The 24,234-nt window shown below is 34.5% G+C and overlaps 5 protein-coding genes and 1 long non-coding RNA gene across 16 annotated transcripts in view; 4 read left to right on the forward strand and 2 right to left on the reverse strand.

The window, feature by feature from the left end:
• Positions 1–1,838, forward strand: part of LOC113510111 (uncharacterized) — a 33,487-nt gene extending 31,649 nt beyond the window's left edge. For 5 of the 11 annotated variants that reach the window (XM_026893529.3, XM_052898961.1, XM_052898980.1 and 2 more), the window contains one exon: positions 69–1,836. In XM_026893529.3, the coding sequence (XP_026749330.2) occupies positions 69–737 (669 nt within the window). In that variant the 3' untranslated portion in view covers positions 738–1,836. Of the gene's footprint in view, positions 1–68 lie in introns of all 11 variants that reach the window. The other 6 variants (XM_052898963.1, XM_031910550.2, XM_031910555.2 and 3 more) reach the window with 3 other exon arrangements.
• Positions 1,839–1,877: 39 nt separating this feature from the next.
• LOC128201344 (craniofacial development protein 2-like) lies at positions 1,878–3,618 on the forward strand. Its single transcript, XM_052898043.1, has 2 exons — positions 1,878–2,783; positions 3,562–3,618. Exons 1-2 carry the CDS (start codon positions 1,878–1,880, stop codon positions 3,616–3,618), a joined length of 963 nt encoding a protein of 320 aa, XP_052754003.1.
• A 2,933-nt stretch (positions 3,619–6,551) lies between these two features.
• On the reverse strand, positions 6,552–10,741 carry LOC113510031 (uncharacterized). Its single transcript, XM_026893450.3, has 3 exons — positions 10,447–10,741; positions 10,057–10,125; positions 6,552–8,353 (listed from the first exon to the last, which is right to left on the reverse strand). The coding sequence occupies exons 2-3, from the start codon at positions 10,066–10,068 to the stop codon at positions 7,643–7,645; spliced, it is 723 nt and encodes a 240-aa protein (XP_026749251.2). The 5' UTR covers positions 10,069–10,125; positions 10,447–10,741; the 3' UTR covers positions 6,552–7,642.
• Positions 10,742–11,840: 1,099 nt separating this feature from the next.
• On the reverse strand, positions 11,841–14,574 carry LOC113510189 (zinc finger protein 271-like). The gene has a single exon (XM_026893639.3). The coding sequence runs from the start codon at positions 14,305–14,307 to the stop codon at positions 11,971–11,973; it is 2,337 nt and encodes a 778-aa protein (XP_026749440.2). The 5' UTR covers positions 14,308–14,574; the 3' UTR covers positions 11,841–11,970.
• Positions 14,575–15,375: 801 nt separating this feature from the next.
• Positions 15,376–16,414, forward strand: LOC128201576 (uncharacterized). Its single transcript, XR_008253302.1, has 2 exons — positions 15,376–15,919; positions 16,197–16,414. It is a non-coding gene; the product is annotated as an uncharacterized LOC128201576 (long non-coding RNA).
• A 2,122-nt stretch (positions 16,415–18,536) lies between these two features.
• Positions 18,537–20,455, forward strand: LOC116413151 (zinc finger protein OZF-like). Its single transcript, XM_031910546.2, has one exon. The coding sequence runs from the start codon at positions 18,796–18,798 to the stop codon at positions 20,350–20,352; it is 1,557 nt and encodes a 518-aa protein (XP_031766406.2). The 5' UTR covers positions 18,537–18,795; the 3' UTR covers positions 20,353–20,455.
• Positions 20,456–24,234: the final 3,779 nt, after the last annotated feature.

Here is a 24,234-nt window from a genome sequence, read left to right on the forward strand (position 1 = left end):
TGAACACCAAAAAAGAATACGCCCACTGTTGTCACACTGCTCTATTAAAGAAACCATTACATTTTCAGGTGGTAGACGACATTACGGAACCCTCCAAACCCGTAAAGAGGAGAGTCGACGTCTTGCTCAAAATGTGTCGTACTATGTTCAGGGAGAAAGACCACGAGATATCCATCTTGAGAGAGCAAGTCGAGGAGTTGACGAAAAAGAATGTCCGACTAAGAAACGCCCTGATCGATATGAAGAAAACCGCCACTATTGAAGACACGGAAATCCCAGAAGAAACACCCACAAGTGGGAAGAAAAGTAAAGATGTTAAAAAGGCGAAAGTTAAACAGTGTAAACACAAAGGAGACGAAGTTAAAGTCGCAACTGTTGGAACAATACCCGAGCCGACAAGAGTTAAAAAGGAACCTGTAGATGTAAAAATTGATAATAATATAGAGATACCGAGAATAGGTGATGAAATTAACACTAGAAGCAATGTAATAGAAGAAATTGGACAAGAAATGGATCCGTTAATAATAAAAACAGAACCTGTATACGACAATGAAAGGCCTGTGGCAGTAACAGAGCTCAATTATTGTGACACAGAAGATGTTGTCGCGTTTATGGCTGGACCGATATCTATTGAAGAAACAGCGCCCGATATAGTCGGTTTAGAGACTCACGATGTGGTTATCGGAGATGGTGATTCTGAATCTTTGTGGAGTACAATCAAACAAGAGGTTGATTAACAGTTTAATAAGTGAAAAATAATAGTTAAAATGATACTCGCCACTTGCGATAGGTAATATATAGCACAATATCTATATATTTTAGTTACGATATCTATATATACTGGTACAATGTTAATCCAAAGAATAATACTTTTGACATATTCGTAAATAGATATCCGACTGATATAGGTGATATCGAATTGAAATGAAAAACATTTTTCTACCATTCATGTCTAGTAGAACGCAATATATAGGATATCGGATCGGTATCCACAGCATCCATGCCTACTCTCCACATTATCGATAATAGATATAGTAGCTATACATTACCTACCTCTGCTTTGTGATGTTTAAATTGACAGTTATATTACTATCCTTACAATTGGATTTAGTATAATTACATTCTTTTGTTATAGTTTTCTTTTTTTTTTTAAGTGAATAAGCGATTTATCTACTCAAATTGTAACATTTGGAGAAAAGTTAATGTTACAGCTGATGATCAATTTATTACATTAATTCCTATATTAATGTTTGTAATGGTCAATCGACCAATGTTACAATTTGAGTAAAAAGATCAATTCATAACTTACTCAAATTGTAACATTTAGAAAAAGATCAATATTACAATTGGTAGTATTCTCAACCGACTTCAGAAAGAAGAAGGGTCTTAATCGTACCTTTTTATAAGGTTGTTACCTCATAATTACGTAATTTTTTTTTTATCTGAAAGGATATAGTTAAGGATTGGTGCCAAAAAAATGTTAGATTAGTTTTTAAATCAAAACACACTTGAATCTTGAATTTGACACAATTGAAGTTCGTATTTTTTTTTTACAAATTTGTTTATAATCGGAAAATAATTATTAAAGATGTAAAAATTGCAAATTGTGCAAAAAATTGAATCTATCTCCTTTTTATACCTGTATGTATAAAGAAATTTTTTTTTATTGTTCTTGTATTTTCGTTTGTAAGAGAAACAATCGAATTGTAACATTTGGAGAAATGTTACATTGTATTGTAATCTATGTTACAAAGTTGTTTAATAACGGAAAAAAATGTGAAAAACGCTATTAAAGATGTTATGAAAGATTTACCTAATTAAATATGGAAAATTTGTGTGTTTTATTTCTTTCTTCTTTCTAGCAGTTCTTTTTCAAAATGATAAGAGAAATTAAAACGCAACTACCCCAGGAGGGTACCGGCACTGCCGGAGAATCCGTCCCTGAGTGCAACTCAGGCAGTCCCATCGTATCTGGGGGGGACAAATTTCTCATCGACGGCGATGCGTTATGCCACGGGTCACGTCATGTCTCCCCTGTTTCCCCAAATGGCAAAAAGAGGGCAAAGGAATGCCAAATTGCAACGATGAATGTTTGTGGAGGTATGGATAGTAAAATAGACGAAGTATGTGAGATGATGAGTGAAAGAAGAATTGATGTATTAGGAGTAAGTGAAACAAAAAAGAAAGGCTGCTCTATTACTACTTATGACCGATATACTGGGTACTGGTCCGGAGTTAATGACTCTGAAAGAAGCAGCCAAGGAGTGGGAGTTATTTTGTCAGAGAGAATGAATGCATCTGTTAAAGAATTTGAATTTGTAAGTCCTAGACTCCTCTGGATACGATTGAAAGTTGGTTTGACCCGTATTTTTCTCCTTTGCGCTTATGCCCCGGATATGTCCAAGCCACCAAAGGTCAGAGAGGATTTCTGGGATAGTGTAAGGGAGATTATGACTAAATGTAAGGAGAATGAAAGAATTATTTTGATAGGTGATTTTAATGGCTGGGTGGGAATCCGTCGCGATGGATATGAAAGGAATTTAGGAATGTTTGGAGATAAAAGAGTGAATGAAAATGGTGAAAGTTTATTAGAAGTATGCCTGGAGAGAAATCTGGTGGTGACTAATACTTTGTTTAGTCACAAACTGATTCATATGTATACATGGCAAAGGCAAACTGAGAGAAGTATGATTGATTTTGTAATTGTGGATGAACGATTGAGAGCGAAAGTGAAGGATACAAGAGTCTATCGTGGTACGAATGTCGGAACTGATCACTTTTTGGTGATATCGAGAATAGGTGGCTTATTCAATAAATGGCGACATCGTCCACGTGTTCGTATGTCAGAAATAGAAAGAGTAAGAGTAGAGAGACTGACAGAAGAACAGGTTCGAAATCAGTATCAAGAAAGATTGAATGAAAGATTTAGAGAGCTACTGAAGAAAGATAACTATGAGATAGAAGAATTTTGGAAGGAATTTAAATGCGGAATCTTTGATATAGCTACTCAAGTTTGTGGTGTAAGTAAGAGGAAGGATGTTAAGATGAGAATGAATGTATGGTGGGATGGCGAAGTGAAAGAAATGGTGGCTCTAAAGAAAAAGGCATGGATGGATTTGTTAGCTACCAGAGCTAATAAGAGAATGCAAGGTAATGTAAGTGACATTGAAAAAATTGCAAAAGAGAAGTATGATGTAATGAAAAAGAAAGTTAAAGAATTAGTAAGCAAAAAGAAAGAGGAATGTAAGGATGAGTATGAAAGGAAATTCTCTAGAAATTTTCGAGCTAATCAAAAGCTTTTCTGGCATTTAGTTCGAACAGCTAGAGGTAAAAAGAGAGATCCGAAAATGGGCGTGATAAGGGATATGGATGGTAATGTTATCACGGAACAAAAGGAAGTCTTAGATCATTGGAAGAGATATTTTGAAAGTTTATTTGAACGTGGAAGTGAAAGAAAGAATGTTGAAAATGAAATAATGGACGAAGAAGTTGACAGTGAAAGTGATATAAGTATGGATGAAGTAATGAATGCAATGAAGATTATGAAATTTGGTAAAGCAGCGGGATTTGATAGAATATCTGCCGAAATGCTTAAAGAAGGTGGAGAAATCATTGTAAACCTGCTGTGTCTGCTGTTCAATAAATGTTGGCGGTCCGGTTGTGTTCCAGGTGACTGGAGCAAAGCTGTTATTGTGCCACTATATAAAGGCAGCGGGTCACAGCAGGAGTGCAAAAATTTCCGCGGAATAAGCCTTCTTAGTGTTGTAGGCAAATTGTATGCTAGGATTTTGATTAAAAGAGTGATGAATGAGACGGAAAGTAAAATTTGGGATGTGCAAGCAGGGTTTCGAAAGGGTATGGGATGTACGGATCAAGTCTTTTCCTTAAGGTGCATAACAGAGAAAACCTTAGCTCAACATCAGAAGGTTTTCTGCGCCTTCATTGACCTTGAAAAGGCTTATGATAGAGTGGAGAGGAATGAACTGTGGTCAACACTGGCAATGTATGGGGTGAGCAGCCATTTGATACGGGCATTCAAATCTTTATATAAGGATTCAAATGCCTGTGTCAGAATAAATGGAGTCTATACAGACTGGTTTGGCATTGAACGCGGTGTTAGACAGGGCTGTGTAGCGTCTCCTTGGCTGTTCAACCTATTTATGGACAGTTGCTTGACCGATTTGAAAGGATCTAATTGTGGATTCAGGATGAATGAGTCTCTGTTTAAGACTCTTTTATACGCCGACGACCAAGTACTTTTTGCATCGTCGGAGTATGAATTACAACAAATGGTGACTATAATGAATGAAGCGTATGCAAGAAAAGGTATGAAAATAAATGCGAAGAAGACGAAGGTAATGGTTTTTGAGAGGAATGAAAGTTTAACGGCATGCCAGATTATGATAGGAGATGAAAAAGTGGAGCAAGTGAGTGAGTTTCTATATTTAGGTTCTTTGTTTACGAGGGATGGGAAGTGTGAAAGAGATATTGAGAGGAGAGTAAAAGCGGGAAACAGTGTTAACGGTGCATTGCTCTCGATTATGTCAAGTAAAAATGTATCGAGCAAAGCTCGCCTTGCTATAATTCAAGGAGTACTGACACCAACACTCATGTATGGAAGCGAATCGTGGGTATGGCAGAAGAAGCATGAAAGTAAGATAAATGCTGTACAGATGAGAGCTTTGAGAAGTATGTGTGGTATTACTTTAAAAGATAGAGTAAGAAACAGTGTGATTAGAGAGAAGTGTGGACTGAAAGTCGATGTAGTGACCAAAATCGAAAAAGGAATGTTGCGTTGGTTTGGTCATTTGGAGAGGATGGATGAAAGAAGAATTACGAAAGAGATTTATCGAGCAAGAATGAATGGAGATGTCGGTAGGGGCCGCCCTAGACGGACGTATGTCGACCAAATAGGCGACGTGCTGAAGAAGGGCCAAATTAAAAGTACCCGTAACCGACGAGCGTGTATGACAAGATTGATGAATGTGGAAGAAGCGAAAGAGGTTTGTTTGAATCGAAGCATTTGGCGTTCCATTGTTTCTGCCTACCCTAATGGGAGACAGGCGTGACAGATATGTATGTATGTATGTATTATTTCTTTCTCTGTATACGGACCGTGTTTAAAAAATTGGCACGTTTAGTAGAAATAGTATATGTACATACATAATAGATGGTAGATACTGCACCTGACCAATTTCGAAGAGGGGGGGGATTGTTAGTTTGCGGACTACCAATCTTATTATTAGCAATATACTGTTTTTTTATTGTTTTGCTGGTGTCAGTTTTGTTAATATGTAATCGATGAGTTAAGAAAATCTGTAATTGGTATAAATGCAAGATGCAAGCCCTGTATATCAATTAAAATTAATGTCTGAATTTACACTGTTGATGTACCTTTTAAAAATAAATAAATATACCCTATCAGGTAGATCTCCCCATAATCCCCCCTGGAAACCATCGTGTTGAAGTCCAAATAGAATTAAATCACGATGGGCTAATTGACCTATCTTTTCACTCTCCCTCACTGGTGTCCCGCCAGTGTTATACCGTTAGCGCAGACGGGGTTACGATTCCATTATCATCCATTAAAAAAAAATAAGTAGGTATAGATAAAAGGTCTTTATGGGATTTCTTTTATAGCACAGGGTGCAAACGAGCATGCGGCTCACCTGATGGTAAGTGACTACCGCCGCCCATGATCGCCCACAACACCAGCGGCATTGCAGGTGTGCTGCCGGCCTTTTAAAAAGGAATATGCTCTTTTCTTGAAGGTTATGTTATCGTATCGGTTCGGAAATACTGCTGCTGGAAGTTGTTTCCAAAGAGTGGTTGTGCGTGGAAGAAAGTGTCTTGAAAAAAGGCACGGTGGAGGACCTTCACTCAGTAAATGTTATAATAATAATAATTGGATATTTTGGATCTACCTTTTAATAAATTTGGAACTATTATTAAAAAAAAAAAAAACAAAATCTATTACGCGCTAAACGATTACTCGAATGACAAGCGTGGCATGGTGTTAGTCGGTCATGCACGGGCTTTTAACGACCATGTAACTTTAGACATAGTACATTTAAATAAATACACATAATGTTAACAGAGATTTGAATGAGTAACTGTCGAGTTTCTTGCGGACTCTTCTTAACAGACGACTTTCCTAACCCTGCATTTTTAAAAAATGACGATTTAGAAGTGCTTGTAAAGAACTCTATTTGAAAAAAAAAATTGAATTTAAACTCATAATGAAGATTTGACGTTTTATTTGTAATGGATCAACTCGAAAAATATTTAACCGAATTTGAAAATTATTTCACCTATAAGAACCTGCATTATCAGTAACATAGGCTGTAGCTCATTTTAAAATAATTGAGATTTACTCGAGCGACGTCGGGGCGAGTCACTAGTATTATCATAAAAATAAAAGTGTACATTATGAATTTGCATAATTTTAGTTTTACTAGCATATGTAGTGAATTTGTAAAAAAAAATACCAAAATTTCGGGAATAAAAACTAGAAGAAAATTGGAGATAAAAAAGACAAAACAATGTTTTTATATTTATTAATTTATTGCCATAATGTTATAAAACATTTCGCATTTATTCTTCAAATAAAAACAACATTAACATCGAATAACAGTTTTTTAAGGAGTTTAACAACCTTTTACAAAATTAACAAGAAAATGTAAAACAATCCTCGCACTAGAATTAACCAGAGAATTGCGGTACTCAAAATAGAGGCAACTTTAATTATTTTTTTAATGTCGGTTTTTTATTTAATGATTCAACAGAATTAACATGGATACGTAAAGTACAATTGTATTTTACGATTTACGAACACTTACAAATCTAGTGTTGGGAGGAACATCAAGTGGTTAAAAGAAACCAGCTCCCCAATACACTGGCTTACTGTATAGAAACGAGATCATCCATTTTAGATCAAACCATTATAATAAGAGTTCTGGTTCAAGAATCAAGGTCAGTTTTTTGTGCATCCCTTTCTGAATGTCTTTTCTCTCCGTTATGTATTACAGTTGTTTCCTTGAAACATAACTGTAGTACATCAGCGTGGGTTACATGTTTACCCACGCCGATATACTACAGTTATGTTTTTATTTATATTAAGTAACTAGGCCAATAACAACAATATACTTATATATAAAATAACTATAAATAATTGGGGGGAGGGGGGGAAGGGATTGTTAGTAATGGAGACTAAGAATCCCATTGCTAGCAATATATCTAACCAGGTCGACTTCTTAGCGGTTTCACCTGGAAACTATCATGATTAGTTCCTGATGAATTCATCATGATGCGCTAACTGGCCTGTTTTCATCGTCATCGATCACCCTTCACTGGTGCCCCGCCAGCGTATCCCATTAGCGCAGGCGGGGTTACCACTCCATTTTCATCCAATAAAAAAAAAACTATAAATAATTAAACATTATTGACCAAAAAAATATAAAGTTGTTAACTTAGGTGACAGTACATTTTGGTCCAAGCATACTGCCTTGTGGGACACCACAGTGACATGAGTTTTCTAACATTTTCGAATCGACATCGCTAGCGAGTCCGTGAATTAGAATGAGTCACCCGGAGTTGCTATCTCAAATTAATGGCAAGTAGTACTATTTAAGTATTTTAATATTCAACCATTTGAATCAGAAACCACTATAATGTATAAACCATTAGAAGCTATATCCTCTGTTATATCCCCTCCGTTATGTTTCGTAACAGTCCAAAAACTATCTAAATCATCACCTTCGTTGACCGCAAGACTAGTGCGTGATGGATTGTCTACACCACATGTCTGTCCAGCAGACAACGGCTCAATTACCGCCCCATCTATATCTTGCAGGTCATTATCACATGCATTGTCTTTCGGGCCATTTTCTTGAACTGTTTGCGTATTGGTATTATTCCCATCGTTACTTTTATCCCCTATACTTTCTTCATCTAAAAAAACTCCAGTTTCCTTATCAGAAGATTTGATTTTCAGCTTCTTCGGTCGAGGAAATGTTGTGCCAACAATTTTGGATTCGCTTATCTCTTTATGTGATCCATTAGGTACTATTGTTTTCCGTTTCACATTTTTAAGTTCTCCATTTTTCATTTGTGGTTCATTTACACTTATCGATATCACTCTGCCGGAATCTTCAACGTCTTCCATCATAATCTTTCTTTTCCTATCAGTCAGAGCATTTTGCAATTGGACATTCTTTTTTGTTAACCTTTCCACTTGCTCTCTTAAGAGTCTGATCTCCTGATCTTTCTCCCTCATCATCATTCGACACATCTTGAGTAACACGTCGAATCTCCGTTTTGTTGGATTGGACGGATCTGTTATGTCGTCTACCACCTGAAAAATATAATTGATTGTAATGACAACGTCACAGGTAGTGTCGAAAATTTCGTAAAGAGGGCGAGAGGGAATGGATTAATAGTAATGGTATTCAAAAACTGCATTTCTAGTTCATTTTAAAATTTCGCGTTGTTTATACATAATTTAAATACTCAATCGGGACTTTTAAAAGACTACCGACTAAAACCGTCTTTACAAAAAAACGTTCACGCTCACTTTTTATCTTTATCCGAGCAGTAAGTGCTTTGTATTATTCCCAAATTCGTGTATAATATAGGATATGTCATATATGTGTAAGTATATTTGTTATTTATATATATTTATTCGTTTTTTTAGTATGTATGTATGTATGTATATCAATAATTACTAGTACCGCATTCGAGTATTCTGACACTTCCCTACGGTTGACTGGGAGAGAATGCTTTTAGCATTAAGTCCGCCATGTACACATATATGTACTAAATAAAAATAAAAAATCGGGCGTTTCTGTCGTGACCACGACGTGGTGCAATCCACGTCGAGACCTCGGCAGAAGAAGCAGGTATGTAGGTACTATTTACCTGTAAAGACTTTTACATTGCGTCAAGTCACGATTGTGTATTTAAAATATGCATCTCTAGTATTTATATAGGTTTTATATAGGTGTAAATAGAAGGGTATCCCCGCGTCCGCTAGCCCCGTACTAGTGAGAGATAATAGGTGATGAAAAGGCATGTCAGTTAGCCCATTGTGACGAATCCCAAAAGAAATAACCATGGTGATTATGAGGTCGACTGACAGAGAACGACATATAGTGTTAAGTTTGTCATTAACTCTTTCTAGGTTTAAATTTAATGTACAAATAAATAATGTCTAGGAAGAATTGTGTAGAGATCGACGTGACAAGAGTATATTTCGAATAATACGGCTATTATTATTGAGAGACTAGATTTTTCAGTCAGAAAAACCTGTGACACTGCGACCTTTCAATGATCTTTTTTGGTCGCCCTTTTTAAAGTCCGCTGCTAATTCCTATCAGCGATAGGAATTTTAAGATGTTCTTTGCAGCGACGTTTTTACCTCCTCGGGATACAGAGTGTGTTTTCCAAAGAAGATATATCGTGTATGAACGAGTGGGCTACAGCGACACATTCAGTGCTGCGGCGTTTCTACCAAACAAACAGCCTAAATGGTCGCGTACAACGCGGTTTCAGAGATGCTTTCTGCCACGAACACTCAGGTTATGGAATGAGCTCCCTGCCGAGGTTTTCCCAAGAGACTACAGCATGGGGTTCTTCGAAAGGGTGGTAAAGAGGTTTCTTCAGGGTCGGCAACGCGCGCGTAATGCCTCTGGTATTGCAGGCGTTCATAGGCTACGGTAACCGCTTACTATCAGGTGGGCCGTATGCTTGTTTGCCACTTCAGTGGTATAAAAAAAAACACTTTTTGGGCATAAGCCTAGCTCGGTCATATGCTTGTTTAGTTTGATCACATTGCTAACAATTCTTTTCCCCAGCAATATGGGGTATACTGCTATTATCAGGTGGATCTCGAAGTGGTTCCGGAAACCATTATGGTTAATTCTTGTGATCTTATCATTCCTCACTGGTGCTCCGCTAGCATATTCCCATAGAGCAGACGGGGTAACCGTTCCAATGATACCTACTAAGAAAGATGCTCTCTAATGAGGGTGTACTAATGTACACTGAAGCCAATCTTACCAGCGTTCCCATCACGTCAGCATATTGTTCAGCTTATCTAGAAGGTTTAATACTGGGTCCACTCACAGGCTGTGGAATGACAAAATTAAATTAAATATGGTTGAAATGTACAAAACACATAGAAAAATGAGCAGATAAATTGCCAATATTTATATATTTGAGTAATATATAAACACATAAATATTGGCAAATTAGAAATTTGGTACATAAATGAAATGAAATGAAATGAATTTATTTTGCTTGTGTAGGTAGTTTTCGATGAAAGAGGTTTACATTACATACTACAATTAATAATTAAGTACATTCAACTGTGTATTCTTACCCGATTAACGGATGAGACTCTTATAATGGTTATAAAATATTGAATTTAAAAAGATGAAGCGTACTCACGAATGAAATGTGATATTTTGAGAGTTTTCTTCATTGTTTGAAATAGTGCAGCCGGGTACCGCGCATCGTCTCACCATATTAATATCGTCCAATTAAATCAAATTACGTTCTATTTAAAAACAAGAGTTAATAAATAAATTATTTATGTATGAAAATTTTGATAAATATGCGTAACTTTAACGTAGCTAAGACAAATATTAATAAATTACAAAATATATAATTTTTATTTTTTTTTTTTTTTTTAGTACGTTTGTTCCGTTTGGAACAGGCTAAGGTCGGAGACCATGCTGCCTAGTCTTCAAAAAGATAAATTGTCTGGAATCAATAATTGATTGTCAATATGTCAGTCAAAATATAGACATTTTTAAGCCGTTTTTGGGGTGGTCTCCTAAGAATAAGGTTTCCTCTCATAAATTTAGTGTTATCACAAATTAAGTTTTTCTCTAAACCTAACTTTTTATTTTTATAATTTCTCGAAATTATTGTTTTATGGATTATAATGAACAAAAATAATATTATTTTGTAGTCAAGTCTATGAGAAAATTGGTTTATACTTGTCCTTATATTAAAGATTCGATAGAGATATCAAATTGTCATTTTTAGAATAGCGCCTCGAAGTATATGTCATACTTAATCTATGGTCGGTGTATTTTATTTAATGGATGATAACCTTCTCCCTTTTCGCGTGAATAGGAGGGGAGGGGGGAGCTTATGTCTTTAGTATAGGCGGTTTTTATTTTATTTTTTCGTGATAATGGAATAGTAACCGGCCTGCACTTACGGTATACATTTGCTATACACCAGTGGGGAATGATAGATGAAAATGCAGTGCAGAATCTTGTGATCTCTATTGTTAGTAAGAGGTCACAGGATATCACCCTGAGAGGGTATCAGGTCAACCTCCGCGTAGTCCCCCCCTGAAAACTATACTTGGTATATATTCATCGCGTTAAGCTAACTGACCGGCCTTTTCATTCTCATCTATCATCGTTCACTGGTGCCCCACCAACGTATACCGTTAGCGCAAGCGGGGTTTCTATTCCATTTCCATCAATTAAAAAACTCCAGGATCTGTATGAAAGGCCTTCTTAGTATGTAAATTATTAGTCCCACCGCTAACGATATACTGTCCTTGGTACTCCTCATTCGTCCCCGAAATTTCGTAAAATATTTGATTTGGCCCTTTGATGTTCCCATACCTAAAATTTAGGCCGTGACATGTAGTTGACCTTCGTTTTCTTCAAGAATGGCAACGCATGGGGGGTATCATGGCCGAAACAGTATACTCAGTTATTTCCATATTACTGCTCATGTCTATAGGCGACGGTTACCACTTTCCATCAGGTGGGCCGTCAGCTTGTTGGCACTTAAGTTCCATAAAAAAAATTCAAAAATATTGGATCATATGAGCTTTATATTTTATTAGATAATTATTTTTAAACATTAAATATACATATTAAGTGTTAAATTCTAAATAAAATTACTTCATGATGTCATTATTTAAAAGTGCTAGTTACATCCTTTCTACCCTGAAGTAAGGGTATGGCATTCCTTTTTTTCCATATGTCTCTTTAAATAACCCTTCATACTAAAACGCTTCATACAAACATCACAACTGTACGGCTTATCTATTACATGTGTTCGCATATGTATTTTCAAATACCCACTTCTACTAAAACATTTCTTACAGATCTCACAATTGTATGGCATTTCCCCTGTATGGGTTTTCATATGCAATTTCAAATGTCCATTTTTAACAAAACATTTGTTACAGACATCACAATTGTATGACTTCTCCCCTGTATGTATTCGCAGTTTATGTTTTTTCAAATCTCTACTCATACAAAAACATTTGTTGCACACATCACAACTGTATGGCTTTTCACCTGTATGTGTTTGCATATGTCTTTTCAAATCCCCACTTGTTCTATAGCATTTCTCACAGAGATTACAAATGTACGGCTTTTCACCTGTATGTATTCGCATATGCTTTTTCAAATCACCACTTGCAATAAAACATTTCTTACACACCTCACAAGAATATGGCTTCTCACCTGTATGCGATTGTATATGTCTTTTTAAAGGTGCACTTTTACTAAAACATTTGTTACATATGTCACAAATGTATGGCTTTTCACCTGTATGCATTCGCGTATGTTTCTTCAAATCACCACTTGCACTAAAACATTTCTTACAGATATCGCAGCTAAATGGCTTTTCTCCTGTATGTATTTGCATATGCGTTTTCAAATACCCACTTGTACTAAAACATTTTTTACACACGTCACAACAGTGTGGCTTTTCTCCTGTATGTGTTAACATATGTAATTTGAAAATTCCACTTGTATTAAAACATTTGTTACACACATCACAACTGTATGGCTTTTCACCAGTATGTATTCGCATGTGTATTTTCAAACTCCCGCTTGTTCTAAAACATTTGTTGCATACATCACAACTATAAGGTTTTTCACCTGTATGTGTTTGTATATGTATTTTCAAATTACCACTTTTACTAAAACATTTCTTACACACCTCACAGCTGTATGGCTTTTCTCCTGTATGTGTTCGCATATGTATTTTCAAATTACCACTTTTAGTAAAATATTTGTTACAAATGTCACAATTATATGGCTTTTCACCTGTATGGGTTCGTATATGTTTTTTCAAATCTCCACTTGCACTAAAACATTTATCACACATATCACAACTAAAAGGTTTCTCGCCTGTATGTGTTTGCATGTGTAATTTCAAACATGCACTTGTACTAAAATCTTTCTTGCATGCGTCACAACTGTACAATTTCTCTTTTGTATGTGTTTGCATGTGTAATTTTAAACAACTACTTATACTAAAACTCTTCTCACACACATTACAACTGTATGGCTTCTCTCCCGTATGTGTTCGTATATGTATTTTCAAATTTCCACTCGTAGTAAAACATTTGTTACATACATCGCAACAATATGGTTTCTCCCCAGTATGTGTTCGCATATGTAATTTCAAAGTACCACTTTTAATGAAACACTTTTTACACACATCACAACTGTATGGCTTCTCCCCTGTATGTGTACGCATATGTATTTTCAAATTTCTACTATTACTTAAACATTTCTTACACACGTCACATGTGTATGGTTTTTCTCCTGTATGTGTTCGCATATGTACCTTCAAATGGCTTAATGTACGAAAACATTTTTTACATGTATCACAATTATAAGGCTTCTCTTCTGTATGTGTACGCATATGTGATTTCAAACCTGCACTTTCACTAAAACACTTAGTACACAATTTACAACTGTATGGCTTATCACTATTACAACTATGTGAGTCTTCTTTCAAGTGTAACTCAGATGTTGAAATATTTTTATGTTCATTAATACTTGATTTCTGGTCAGGATGTAATAAAGTGTGGCGTTCTAGTGTACCAGTTATCACTGTACACTCTTGGTGCTCATATTTTTGGATATCACATTTACTAAAAACATTTTCACAATTGGCTTTTGAATGTGAATTATTATCAGTTCCTGACGGTGTCTCTGCTTGTATACTTATTGGTTCTATAATTATTTCACTCTTTACTTTATGATCCTCATGAGGTTTTATAAAATTACCATTTTCTTCTATTGACTCCTCGGTTACGTTAACATTCTCCGACTTTACAACTGCAGCTCCATCTACATCGTATTGAACATCAAGTTCGACCATCTCTTGTTTAATGGTACAAGAGAAGTATGCACCATTTTCTTGTACGTCTACCTCAATGTTCGAGTGTGTGTCACAAGGCTCCTGCTTAATATGTGTGGTGGTCACATGAAGATGGTCAGTCTCCTGTTCTTGTTTTACAGTTTCAGAATACATCTCAGCAGTTCAACTGTCTTTATGAATAAATATAGCCAATGATTTATCTTTACTTGTGTTTTATTTCTACATAAGTAGACAAAGGTTTTTTTTTGCTTTGGAGTAATTTGCCAGTGCTAAGTTTTGGATGTCTTTTTGTTTTGATATTAAAATTCAAATAATTTACGATAAAAATATTTAACTATATTTCTATGATAAGTAATTTAGAAAAAGAAAAATAAATAATGTGGTCACAGACTAACTAAGAATTAGAGACAATGTATTGACCCAGTTACTCCTACAGATCCGATAGACTTCGAAAGAGTAAAATCACAATTGTCATATAATTAAAGTTATAGATTAAGAAAACACGGTTTTAATAAATTTAACACGCAATGACAATAATGAACAATAGAATAATACTAATGATGGTAGCTCCATTATAAGTATAACACGAAAATATAAGCAAGATGGGAAATATTTTTTCTTTTGCTCTGCATACGATTTTATTTTTTAAACGCACATAGATCAAGTATATTGAACATTAATGAGGCAAGCCTTATTTGCTCATCCAAAAATAGAGATTACTTTTTCTGTGTATCTAAAGTAAAGAAATAGCTTGAGTAGTTATTATGCACGAATGAATGTTTGATTTTAATTTATTTATATTGATTCAAATTTATGTATTACATTACAGTAATTAAAAGTGTAGTGAATTTTTGAACTAATTATTGTAATTTAGTTTATGGCGGTTGAAATCATTTACACGAAAACCTAATACTTAATTTCAATTATACAGAGTGTCCCGTAAGTCATCGATCAAACGGACTCTGGCGATAGTTGGCAGCTCATCCTCTTTTTTTATTTTTTCAATAAAATTTCAAAATTACTTCCACTAACTCTAATACATAATCGACAACGTCGTATAAAATTCCTACGTAAAAAATTTAGATCCCGTTGATTGTTTCGAACTCCATCTGCTACAGTACATAATTTCTGAGAAAACTCCAACTCAATTCTATTTTCTTTGTCGTACATAGCTTTTTAAAAATATCTCTAACAAAAATAGTCGATCGAATGAAGATCAGCAATGCTATTCACTAAAAATCTACCGCAACGCTGCGCCCGCCGACGAGCTCTAGGCTGATCAGCCTTGCGAACGACCGTGGCTACAGCGCTGCGGTAATTGGTATTCACTAACGTGTCAAACCTCATCGACGAACTGTAGGCTGTGATAACTCGAGGCTGTGCGCACGGACGAGATAGGGCTTGCAACAAAAACCGTAAAATGAAACCGATAACTGTAGAAATATAATATTTTATTGACAAATGGAATGTTTTATTCAGTTTAGAATGTTATTTAAATAAATATTATATAAAATAAACATAAATTTATACATCAAACATTTGATTTTGTTTTTTAAAGTTAAGATTTGTTTGAATACCCTTGCTTCCATTGCCGTAAAATAAACAAATAACACTTATACGTAGGTACGTAGAGAGTATTATATTCCTTGTACTTAACATTCCAGAGGCGCACTTTTTGTATTTGTTTATTCTCTTTTAAAAATAATTAATAAAATTAACGTAACTTTACCAACTTTTTATAAGTTTGGATGTATCTATCAAATACGTAAGTAAAATGTGCTTTTTATTTACTTGTATTGTTTTTAAGGTTATATTTTTAGTAACTAAAATAAATGCATATCTCGTAATATGCCATGAAATGAGGTCCCTTCGCAAAGTAGTCGGAGATGCTGATGGATTATATAAAGAATCAGACATGGCTTGTGACAGGACATACACGAACAGAAAAAAGGATTAATTATATTTTTGTGGAGTATCTTAAATAAATAACTAATTTATAATTTTAGAATTATGTGTCTAATTGGTCTTATTGTTATTTTTAGGTCCACGCCGTCATTTGACTGACAGTATCCCGATGACACTTATCTCCTTCACAATAGCAGCCTCAACTAGAAAGAGAGTAGTCTCACAAAGATTTGTTGCCACTGAAGAGCACCGAGTAGAGACAGAACAAATTTTGATAGAGAATCAGACAACACTAGTTCATATCTTATAGCTAATGAATGAGATATGACTAAATTAAAGTCAGCCATTGTACGATTTAATTAAAAATTTTTTAAAAAAATGTCAAATAATTTTTATTCAATTAAATTTAAAATATTATAAATGGTAATTCTTTATGATTCTACCATCCATTGTGAAGAAGGGGAGAAACTGGAAACTCAATTTTGGTTTTTAAAATACTAATAGATTTTACAATAATACATTTCTAAAAATATACACTGCCAAACATAACAAGAGTTATTGGAATTATTAGTTAAATCAAGTTCATTATTGAAAATATAAGATTAAATTATGTCATTTAATAGTCATTAGTAATTTTGAAATATAAGTTTCATCTTATATAATTTTCAAATAAAAACACAATTACAATAAAATTTTATAATTATAAACTTGTTTCAATTTCAAATAAATAATTTGTAATGAATATTTTTTTTAATTTCTTACTCCATACTAGTTATAATATGAATTAATTATAATAATTTTAAATTAAAATATACATTTACAACATAATATAATATTAATTTTAATTCACAGGTAGACAAAAATGTAACAATAAAAAAGTATTTGAAAATAGTTTTAAGATATAAGTACAAAAAGTATAGCTAGCTTATTTTCAGACTACAAAATTTTCTTTTGTGCTTCTTCATTTTGTATAGATGATGTAACTGCATCATATTATCAGCATATCACAAACAATACAGCAATACACTACTATTATTGTGGCTGTCCAAGGGTTTGTGTCATGCTACTAAATGAGTTTCAAAATCACCTGAAAAAAAACAAGTAATGTTAATTATTTTTAATTAGCCACATAGCCAATCCTGAATTTATGTGTGTCATGTTTTTTAAAACTATGATTTTGAAACAATTTTTTATAATAGTTTCAACCTGAATGCTAAATTTAGTGGTCTAATTTAACAAAAATTAATTGACATGAATTAATAATTTACTACATGTTTAACTAAGTTGGTTTCTTTCTAACATATTAGACATAGTTATTTTTATACAAAACCAGAGGCCACTAAGCTTATGGATCACCTAATGGGAAACGGTTACCATGATCCATGAATATTTGTAACACCAGAAGTATTATTATGCATACTAGAATACTTGTTACACACCATTATTAACTAGCTAGTTGTTCCCTACACAAACATCTGCTGACACAATTAAGCTTGTCTCAATAAAATAAACAAGTGCACACAATCACTGCAAAGTATTCTTTTTCCTGCTTTAAATTTATTTATGTACCTAATACCATCAATTAATAAAATTTAAGTTACAAACCTTTAGCTTTAACAACTCTCTGGAACAGGCATACATGGTGACAATTCTTTTTCTAACATATTGATTAATTCTTCAGAAAGTCGGTAATGATGAATATAATCCACATCACATAAAGTTGTTGATTGTCGGCATTTCTTACAATCATTTTCTATTTTAGCTTCTTTCAACAAATGGGTCATTACACATAAACGGGCAGCAATCGTTTTTAAACACAAATTGATAATTTCAATACAATTAATAATCACAGAATTCAAGAAACAAATAAATATATTAGATGAATACTATGCAAACAGCGTAGAAAACAAAGCTTTTGAGTTTGACATAAGAAATCGAGGCTGTAGGCTAGGCTGTCGGCGAAGGCGAGGCTGATTTTTGTTAGTGAATACCAAATACTATGGCAAAATGTCAAATCGCACAGCCTTGAGTAGTTCCCGTTTATGCCGCTCGTCTTTGAGCTCGTCTTTGGGCGCTAGTGTCGCGTCTTAAGAATTAGTGAATACCATTTCAATATTTCATCGCTGCGTCAAGGCTGATGTCTAGGCTGTTTGCTTAGAGAATAGCACTACAGGTGTACGAGGAGCCATGCCACTATACCTCTCCTATTAATCCATCGATTTGGAAACACTTTATTTAAATGTCGCATCATAACATCAATACGTAGTCTCATTATAACGAGAAAAATGACAAAGAGATTCATTATGCTGCAGCCATATCGCATTTTGCAATTTTTTTCAAGCATATCTACAGTTTCGGTCTAGTTGGCGTTGGCAATACTACAAACTGGTTGCATAGAAATTTACAAACCGTTTTATGTTCAAAATGACGTTTACTTATTTAAATGTTTGTTTTTATTTGACAATTAGATTTTTCAATATCAATAGAATTAATTCCAGACAAATTATCTTTTTGAAGACTAGGCAGCATGGTCTCCGACCTTAGCCTGTTCCAAACGGAACAAACGTACTAAAAAAAAAAAAAAAAATCAATAGAATTATTCATTAAATAATTTAAATTTATTTTACTGTTTACGCTATTAACAAACAACTTTTTTTGTCCACATCCTTACACTACAATCATACTGAAGAGGAATGTTCTAACTATCGCATATTGTTAATCGTGAACTATTCCAATATGTATTCTATAAAAAACCGGAGTCAATCCGAAGATCAAATTGATAGAACCACCGCACATATTAAGAGCGAGTTTGATTCGAATTCAGTTGTAAATAATATACAGGAAACTAATAATTTACATGTTTCTGATATTAAATTAGAAATCGAGACGTCTCCATGCAAAATAGAAGGGCATACTTTACAGGAGCGAATTTCAGAAGAATTCCAATATGATTTGGATGGAATTGTAAAAACGGAATATGATGTTGCCAATATATCTTCAGACATTAACCATATATTTTTTGATAAGGAAAATAATTACATGGACCTTTATGAGATAGATGTAGTAAAAGAGGAATTGGTTGATGAACCTACTGTTGTAAACACACAGCTGTCGGGTACTGAACGCCAGTTACTTAAAAAGACGAAGTCTGAAAATGTTTTATCTAATGGGAGTAATATTTACAATACTACAGGCGAGAAAGTTGAGTCAGATAAATTACACTCGTCTGATATGTGCCAAGATGTTTTCAGTTCCCATAATAGTTTAGAAGGTCATATGGAAGTTCATATTGGCCATAGACAATGTCCCAAAGATTATTTACATGTTCATGCTAGAGAAAAGCCAGGTTACTATATCTGTGATGTTTGTAGGAAACGTTTCAAAAGTAAATCAGCATTGATACTTCACATTAACGTTTTACACATTGGTGAAAAGACGTACCACTGTGAAGTGTGTAAAAACTCTTTTTCTAGAAAATCCCAATTGGTAACCCATATGTATACACATACTGGTGAGGTTCCATATAGTTGTAGTGTTTGTGAAAAATGTTTTAGAACGAAGCCAGGCTGGAAACAGCATATGGCGAGTCACACTGGTGAAAAACCATATGGTTGTGAAGTATGTAAAAAATATTTTAAGACAAAACAAGATTTGGAACAACATTTGGAAATCCACAATGCTGGCTCACCGTATACATGTAAAGTCTGTAAAAAACGTTTCAAAACAAAGAACAGTTTGAAGCAGCACTCGATATGTCACACCGATAACAGGTTACATGGCTGTGATGTGTGTAAAAAATATTTTGGAAGGAAACATGAATTAAGACGCCATCTGTTCATACACACCGGTGAAAAGCCGTACAGCTGTGATGTGTGTAAGAAAAGTTTTTATCGAAATACACATTTGAGAAGACACATGTATATACATACCGACGAGAAACCGCACCATTGTGATGTGTGTAAAAAATATTTTGCTACGAAGCATGACATGAAATTACACTCATACGGTCACACCGGTGAAAGGCCATACAAATGCGACGTGTGTAAAAAGTCTTTTCTGACAAGTACGCATATGAAGAAACACAAGTGTATGTTTACTGGAAAGTCATACATTTGTGAAGTGTGTAAAGAATCTTTTTTAACAAGTAAAGAAATGAAAAAACACACGCACACACACATAGAGAAGTCATACAGTTGTGGTGTGTGTAAAAAAGGTTTTGACACAAGTTTGCGTTTGGAAAAACACATATGTATCAATACAGGCGGATGGCGTATTGACTGGTGGAGGACATGATAGTCTAGAAGTATTCAGGGATGGGGATATGGAAACTGGCTGGAAATTAGAAAAAAAAACTTTTTCTTATATCTGTAATAATAAAAGGGATTCTTCTGTTTAATTTTGAATTTGGTACTTAAGAGAACTACGATTTTCAAGCTTTTCTTTATTGGATGATAATGGAATGGTAGCCCCGCCTGTGCTATCGGTATTCGCTGGCGCAGACTGGACACCAATAAGAAATGTTGCATTTTTTTATATCACTGAGGGGGCAAACAAGCTGACGGCACACCTGATGGACAGTGGTAACCGTTGCCTACATATTCTGTAATTTCACCGTCGTACCATTTTTTATCCATCTTAGAATGGCAAACAAGCTGACGGTCCACCTGATGGAAAGTTGTAACCGTCGCCTATAGACATGAGCAGTACCGTGGACGTAACAGAGTATACTATTTCGCCCATGACACTCCCACTCCATGCGTTGCTATTCCTAAGGGCTCGGGTGTTATTCCTTTGTACCCTGTAAATTCACGCCATATCACACCCTTTGAACTGAAACACAACTATTTCATTGTAGAAACACGAATCGGACAGAGGTTGGGCACCTCGGACAAACGACTTTTATAGAGTCTCTCTCTGGTAAATTAATCCGAATGACAGCTGAATATTAGCTGAAAATTAAATTTGACACAGTGTTTGATTTTCGATTAAAACTCACGACCTATTGCGGTCCATAACTCGAAGCAGATTACAACTGGGCCACGACGCTCTTAAAGAAAATAAAAAAAAAACATTTAAAATATAAAATAGATTTATTATTGTAAATACAATATTTTCTTAATAAATAAAAATTACAAAGCTTTACGTATAATCACATACTAGATCGCGCAACGTCGCGCCGATCCGTGCGGTAAATAATTTAGCGCCAAATTGGATATATCTCTACCTATACCTAGTACGGTATTATATAATCTGTGCCTATACTAATGATATAAAGAGGTAAGACTTGATTGTTTATAAATCGATCGATTTATAAATAATCAAGTCTTTTTATAGTTTATAAAAAATCGATTTAATAGATTTTTTTATAAACTACTCAACGGATTTTAAAAATTCTTTCACTTAAAGAAAGCATTTAGATTATCAACAAGTAACATCTTATATTTTAGATATATATAAAAAAAAATAAATATCTGTTATGAAATTTCAATGTAACAAAAGGTATCAAAACTTTGCCTCTTATTAAAGCCGTATAAAATACTAATTTATCTTTCAATCTACCCGTGCGAAGCCGGGGCAGATTGCTAGTATAGAAAGTTTTCGCCCGCGTCTGTCTGTTGCACGTCGCAATCTTTTATTTGGAAAGGGGGGGGGGGGGGTATGTTAGCAATATACCCTGTTTTTTTGTATGGGTGAAAGTGGTATGGTAACCTTGCCTGCGCTAACAGGATACGCTGCCGGAGCACCAGTGAAGGGTGATAGATAAGAATGAAAACAGGCCAGTTAGCCCATCATGATGAATTCATCAGGAATTAACAATGATAGTTTCCAGAAGAACCGCGAGGAGGTCGACCTGGCTGGCAATGGGATTCTCAGTCTCCATTACTAACAATCCCTTTCCCCCCTAATATATCCTGTTAAGTCGACCTCTATGGCGTAAATTTACAGGGTACAGAGGAATAACATCTGAGTCCTCAGGAATGGCAATGCAGGGGGGGTATCATGAGCGAAACAGTATACTCTGTTATATCCATGGTACTGTTTATGTCTATAGGCGACGGTTACCACTTTCCATCAGGTGGGCCGTCAGCTTGTTTGCCATTCTGTTGTATAAAAAAAAAGTTCCTTTTAGAAACAATCTTGGTTGCTTCTTGGTGAATTGATCACTATGGGCTAACTGACCTGCTTCATCCTCACCTGTCATCCTTCACTGGTGCCCGATACTCCGCCGGTGTATACCGATAGCGCGGGTGGGGTTACCATACCATTATCAAGTATTAAAAAAAGTTCTAAATCTGTAAATTTATTTTGTAAACATTCTGAATTATTAATTTTTTTATTTATTTATATTACATTACATAATAGTCTAATATCTAATATAATAAAATAAAGTACTAAATAACATAAAGTCATTAAAAAATTTGTTCGAATTGGTAAAGCAAATACCATAAAAAAAAACAATACGCTTCACAGTCCGGTTCAACAGAAATAAAAAAAAAGTACGAAATTTAGTTGAAATCAATACTAAGACACACTCCGAGTGAAATTTGTAACTAATCGAATCGCTGAATCGATTATTCGATTTCTCATTTGTATTGAACATCAGCAGATTTATAATCGAATTAATTTACAAATTCGTTTACATTTTTAACAGACTTCAAAAACAAGGAGGGTCTCTATTCGGCGTGAATTTACTGGGTACAGAGTAATAACACCCGACTCCTCAGGAATGGCAACGCATGGGGGGTATCATGGGTGAAACAGTTATGTCCATAGTACTGCTCATGTCTATAGGCGACGGTTACCACTTTCCATCAGGTGGGCCGTCAGCTTGTTTGCCACTCTAAGTTGTATAAATAAAAAATATATTTTAAATTATTACAACAATATATGGATATTACAATTTATAGATTTCGAAGAGATACAGATGTTATCCGTAACTATACATGTTCATACATATTCCGTCCATTTCAACAAATTACTGTAATGTAAGGTGTAATACCTTACATTATATAGATAGAGTATCTCAACAAATGTTTCGAGAAAAACGGCTCAAATTTTTCATACAATTTTGCGTGGCAAACAGTTATGAGTGATTTATTTATTTATTTATTACATCCACTGGGTGAGCCTTACAGTCTTCCAATACGCTCACCTAGGAAAGCACGAGTACAATAACATATAAAACAGGAATATTACATAAAAATAACAAAAATAATAATATAAAAAGATTTAACTCGAACAAAAAACGTGTGAACACAAATACTCTGTGGTCACCCGACGAAACTCCAGCAAGTTGGAGGCAAACATACCCAATTGCGGATACTGGCCTCAAAATATCATTGAGTAGTTTCAATGCAAGAGATAGGGGAGCCTGCTTAGCGAACTCTGTTCTTCGTAATGGAACATCGAGTAAGTGCCGTCGACGTGCTCCTATTTATATTGATTCCGGTACAGTTTGGTTACACTCTTTTATAACTTTTATATTTATTTTGTCTTATAATTTCTGCATCTTTTTAATGTGTAAACAATAATTTTATTTATTAAACAATACGTCAAGATACATTGTATGCGTAAGTATATAGAACACTGATAAAAAAACGAGTCAGCTAATTTGACAATTAGCTGACGAAAAGTTGACCCGTTTTTGAGGCTCGATGCTTACCAATCTATATATTCTAAGCATTACAATGACGTGAATTAATGAACTAGTATATTCACGCGGGCGGACTATCAAAAGTGAACGCTATTACGATTTGTGTACAGTGGGTATTTTAGTTCACTGTTGCTAGATGCCCCTAATACGCACTACATTTCAAGAGAATAACAAAACAATAATAAAGATTTAACAATAATTTGGCAAAATTAATTGCAAATGTTAATAATATAAATAGTATACAGAGTGAGACCGAAAACGTTATCAAATTCATCTTTTATTCAATTTTTATTTAAGACTTACTTACAAGCACTTTTAAATTATATTTTTTTAAATTTCCTGCAGCGTTTGGAAGATCTTTATCTGTTGAGAAGAGTCCGCAACAAACTCGACAGTTACTCTTTCAAATCTCTGTTAACATTATGTGTATTTATTTAAATGTACTACGTCTAAAATTGCATGGTCGTTAAAAGGTCCTGCATGATCGACTAACACCATGGAATTTTTAATGACTATGTCAT

The sequence above is a fragment of the Galleria mellonella genome, unplaced genomic scaffold (genome assembly GCF_026898425.1).
Source record: "Galleria mellonella isolate WM207_F2 unplaced genomic scaffold, CSIRO_AGI_GalMel_v1 utg121, whole genome shotgun sequence".
Classification (NCBI taxonomy): Eukaryota; Metazoa; Arthropoda; class Insecta; order Lepidoptera; family Pyralidae; genus Galleria; species Galleria mellonella.